General features: G+C 31.9%; 2 protein-coding genes across 3 annotated transcripts in view; one reads left to right on the top strand and one right to left on the bottom strand.

Moving 5' to 3' along the window:
* Positions 1-1,081, bottom strand: part of LOC105345769 (transmembrane channel-like protein) — a 4,082-nt gene extending 3,001 nt beyond the window's left edge. Inside the window, exon 1 of one of the 2 annotated variants that reach the window (XM_034462856.2) lies at positions 360-1,081. In XM_034462856.2, coding sequence (XP_034318747.2) covers positions 360-624 — 265 coding nt within the window. In that variant the 5' untranslated portion in view covers positions 625-1,081. The other variant, XM_034462855.2, reaches the window with a different exon arrangement.
* A 516-nt stretch (positions 1,082-1,597) lies between these two features.
* On the top strand, positions 1,598-3,835 carry LOC105345770 (uncharacterized). Its single transcript, XM_034462854.2, has 5 exons — positions 1,598-1,858; positions 2,199-2,324; positions 2,691-2,834; positions 3,014-3,193; positions 3,467-3,835. Exons 1-5 carry the CDS (start codon positions 1,836-1,838, stop codon positions 3,681-3,683), a joined length of 690 nt encoding a protein of 229 aa, XP_034318745.2. The 5' UTR covers positions 1,598-1,835; the 3' UTR covers positions 3,684-3,835.
* The last annotated feature ends 1,135 nt before the right edge of the window (positions 3,836-4,970 follow it).

Genomic DNA, 4,970 nt, shown 5'->3' with positions numbered 1-4,970 from the left:
GAACTTACACTTCATTTAGACTTATTTTATAGTTCAATGTAAGAGTTGAATTTCAAATGTTTCTTAACCTTCAACCCCTCCCACACCAGTAATGGACTCGTCCACGTTTTGTGGAAGTATGTTATTTATAACTCGCAATTGTCCTAGTATCTACACGATATATCCAATAAATATAATTAATCTATTCAATATTAATAATTAATCTATCTATTCAACATTTAGTAAGAATCTAAATAGAAGATTCGTGGCATATACACTGATGTATTCTCTGGCAACACGCCTCTTTTCACCTACGCTGAGCTGCATTACAGCATAGGGAGATTGAACATTGTTCATACATTCAAGAAAAAAATACTTACCATAGCATCTTTTCCCCGTCCGATCCTTAATATCAATGTTGAGAAGATCAGGACTCAACACCACTGTTACATTGCAGTTCCTTACACGTACTTCTCGCAACCGTTTGTCGGCGTAACCGTTCAAGACCTTTACACATCTAGTACTGTGGGTACAGTAGGCAATACCGGTATGTCCCGAAAATTTAAAGCACAAATCGCAACAGTTTGCGATTTGTACAGAAAGTACTATAGCAAGGAAGATGTGGACGTTGTTCGTTGTGTTCATTTTGACCACTGTTAGGTAAATTTTAATTTGGCGGGAAAAACGCGCGAGACTATTGATTTTATGTCTCGTGACATTAGAAATGTTTATTTATGTAACAGGTCAGGCGGGTTGATGGAGAGGGTAAATTAGGGGTGTCTTAAAAATGATGGCACACATCATTGATATCATCAAAGTATCATTGATATTGTTATTGATATGTGAAGGGGTTTTTTTGTTATGATTTTGGTTCTCTTCAAAAGAAAAAATTATAGTACAAAACAGAGAAAAAAAAACTAAAACAATCACGTGGCAGTAAGCATGTCCCTTACATGACCCTTCTGTAGACACACGACATTAGAAACTGTGTCAGACAGAGTTCGTTTCGGTATCATCGTAAGGTCAATTTATGAATAAGTGAAACAATTCAATTAAACATTATGAGAGTTGTTTCGTTACTTTTTATCACCTATTTGGATAAACATGGTTTTCAATACCTATAAAATCATAACTTTACATTTAACAATTTTTACATCCATAGATCCAAGATAAAAAATTACAATATTAATTCAGCATGAATGTCATCATCATAACATATAGTTATAAAAAGGGAGACCTAATTGTGTAAAAAAAAATCAATCCACTTGTTTCAATATACGTATACGTATGTAATGATAATTATTATAGAAAATCATTCAGTGGTCTATATATTAGAACTCTGTACATTACAAATCACAACCACCTACGTACTTACAAAATTTATCCTAAATCAAATTAATTGTAATATTTTGAATATTTTTCTATATTATAAGAAATTGAATGTAGCAAATTAAAAAAATCAACTAAAAACAGTTACATAATCTTTTAATTTTTTTTTCATTTTGCAATAGGTAAGAGAAACTTGATAAAACTTTTATTTTTACAAACTAGAAACGGTTTTTTTTTTACAAAACCAGAAAATAGTGATATATGGCTCAAAGATAATAAATGAGTTTTTTGTGGAAATGTTATTGCATGACCCTATAGGAGATCAAGGTTAGGTGACGGAGAGATCCACGTGAGGTTTTAGCGGTCTTTACGAACTAGCAACTCTCTAAGAAATATTTCCAAATATGGGCATATCTTTCCTTTTAAGCATCATTTCATTTACTATATAAATAAAAGACTCTACTGACTTTTCGTCACTACCTTTCAAAGTAATCAGAAGAAAAAGGAAACGTCTCTGTTGAATTAAGATGGCAGAAGAATTTCTTAACATGTAAGTTTCTATCACGTTATCATTAAAATAAGAAACGGGAAATATTTTTTAAAAAAATATCCTGAATTTGTTTGAATGTAAAGTTACACGTTAAGTTACAGTTTACAATTCTATCTAATATTTAGTTGAACAAAGTATAAAAAAATGGAATATTTTTTTTTAAATATCAAACATGATAATGAGCTATGAATTCCAACATATCCTGCCATTTTTAATTAAAACTATTATTAATTATGGTAAAATCTGTACGAACTGTAGAATTAATTAACAGAATATTTAGATACATTTTATGTTTTCTTTGTTCACATCTTTGAAAACCTTTTTTTTATTTATATACTAGGAAATATAATAACATGCAGGATCCCTTATCCCCCGCAAATAAACCACCAGCGGATAATGACTTTGAGATGGAGTGGAATCTGTTGGGAGAAGAGTGGTCTCTTATGTCAATCCCAAACATTGAGGGGTAAGTAATTCGACATGCATTGTACATGTTGTATACTGGCCTAGACCGATCGTTTTATTGTTGTGTTGTAGATTGTATGTACTTAAATCAATTTATCAAAAAAGTTTTCATCTTCAAACATTTACAATTTCGTCTTTAATTTTAAGTTCTCTAAAATGAAACATTTATATGGTATCCCACTTATCGCACACACACGTACGATACCGGTTAAGAACAACCACGGTTATCGTTCCTATCTTTTTGGATTGCTTTAAAAATAACTAGATACAACTGAGTTACCACGATCGCGTTATTAGATTGTTTTGTTCATTATTATTATGTACTACCTGTAGAATAAATTTGACTAATAAAAATTGATTTTTGTAGACCAAGTCATTCTTCGTTCGACCCATATTTTGCTTTGGATGGGGATGATGCCACGGACATCAAAAATTTGGAGCCAAGTAAGGAGACGCAGATTCTCCAAAAAGACGGGCATGGGAAACCGAGTATGTTGAGGAAATTGCTAAGGTAACTATAATTTTTTGTTCATAAATATTTTTCTTAGTAATTTAAGGTAAACACAATGTCGTTTGAAAAAAATAAATCTTTATCATCATGTTTTTAAAAATCATTTTAAAAAGTTGGTGTCATGTATTAAAGAGAATTAATGAAATATGAAATGAATATCATTAATCTTTTTTTTTCAGTCCACCAACCTCAACGATAACAGCCCCCACCCCCAGAGTAACGTCAGAAAAAGGGGAGTTGAGAGAGGTGGACACGTCAAATCAAACAAGACGAACCAACAAAAGAAAGTTTGAAACTATGGCTGGGCCAATGCAAAGTCAAACTCAGAATAAAGAGAACGATTTTGTGGAAACATTTAGGTAATTATATTGACATTTATAAAATCATGTTTTATATTCTTAAACTCCAAATTTACGAAGGTTAATTTTTTTAAAATCAGAATTTAAAATCATAACATTGAAGTACGGTAATTATCAAAATAAATGACAGTTGTTCATTTATGTGTTTTATCAGTAAGTATGTCTAATTAATTGAATTTAACTTATTTGATCACTTGTTTATATATATGTGGTTTAAATGAATCTCAAGAATACTTTTTAACGATCCTGATTATTTCATCATTATATCTACAGACAGAAGAGACCTCAAAAGTACGCTGCGCTGGAGAGGAGGTGTAGAAGTTCTAACACCAAAAATGAAAGACCCTTGCTGGGAGAAGAACTCTCTGCTCTCCAGCAGCTGATAGACTGTATGGTAAAAGATCTGGCCCAGTCGGCCATCTTAGTAAATTACATTACAGATTATATTAAAAAAAACTGTAAAAAAAGAGTTGCATTTAAAACTCTGTGACATTACTTAATAGTGACCGTTTTAAATAGATAGATTGTATATATAAGGATATATTGACTTACTTATAGAAGAATTGCTCTTCACCACATGTTGTATTCTGTCTACTACTGTATTATGTTTATATGTAATTATGTATGTTATATGTTTTGAAAGACCCTTGCTGGGAGAAGAACTCTCTGCTCTCCAGCAGCTGATAGATTGTATGGTCAAAGATCTGGCCCAGTCGGCCATCTTAGTAAATTACATTACAGATTTTATTGAAAAAAACTGTAAAAGAAGAGTGGCATTTAAAACTCTGTGACATTACTTTAAAGTGACCGTTTTGAATAGATAGATTGTATATATAAGGATATATTGACTTACTTATAGAAGAATTGCTCTTCACCACATGTATTCTGTCTACTACTGTATTATGTTTATATGTAATAATTATGTATGTTATATGTTTTGAAAGACTCTTGCTGGGAGAAGAACTCTCTGCTCTCCAGCAGCTGATAGACTGTATGGTCAAAGATCTGGCCCAGTCGGCCATCTTAGTAAATTACATTACAGATTTTATTTAAAAAAACTGTAAAAAAAGAGTGGCATTTTAAAACTCTGTGACATTACTTAATAGTGACTGTTTTAAATAGATAGATTGTATATATAAGGATATATTGACTTACTTAAAGAAGAATTGCTCTTCACCACATGTTGTATTCTGTCTACTACTGTATTATGTTTATATGTAATTATGTATGTTATATGTCAATCTTAAATTTTTGTAAATTTTATATCAGACTTCATCAATAAAAACTGTATTTGTTGTTAAACTACTGGTTTTTTTTAATCATTTAATTGATAAGTTTTTTACTTACTGGCTTGACTGTAGATAGTAACCATGGATTCTGTAGAAAATTACTCAGCCACAATCCCCTTTTATAGTTCATTATGACCTTCAAGTTGTGACCTTTTTACCTATATGTCATTAAGTTAACCCAATACGTGTTCTAATTATCAAGGAGACATCAACTTGATCAAGGTCATTTCACAAAGGTCATTTTAAACTAACTTGGCATTGGTGTGACCTTACTCATCACTTAACCTCGGTGTGACCCATATAGTCATCCTGACTGTCAAGTGACTTCCTGACTAGGTTCCAAGGTCACCTTGGGTAACTCATTTGACCTTGGTGTGACCTTACTCATCACTTGACCTTGGTGTGACCTTAGTGTGACCTTGGTGTGACCCTCCTTGGGTAACTCATTTGACCTTGGTGTGACCTTACTCATCACTTGACCTTGGTGT

Source organism: Magallana gigas, chromosome 1 (assembly GCF_963853765.1).
Source record: "Magallana gigas chromosome 1, xbMagGiga1.1, whole genome shotgun sequence".
Taxonomy (NCBI): Eukaryota; Metazoa; Mollusca; class Bivalvia; order Ostreida; family Ostreidae; genus Magallana; species Magallana gigas.
The sequence above is the reverse complement of the archived record's forward strand: the minus strand, read 5'-3'. Positions and strand labels throughout refer to the sequence as shown.

Bases quoted from the DNA above. Each gene is read 5' to 3' on its own strand.
- LOC105345770 (XM_034462854.2), top strand. From the start codon at position 1,836: ATGGCAGAAGAATTTCTTAACAT. The intron at 1,859-2,198 runs GTAAGTTTCTAT...TTTATATACTAG, and splicing joins GCAGAAGAATTTCTTAACAT to GAAATATAATAACATGCAGG. The intron at 3,194-3,466 runs GTAATTATATTG...TTATATCTACAG, and splicing joins GATTTTGTGGAAACATTTAG to ACAGAAGAGACCTCAAAAGT.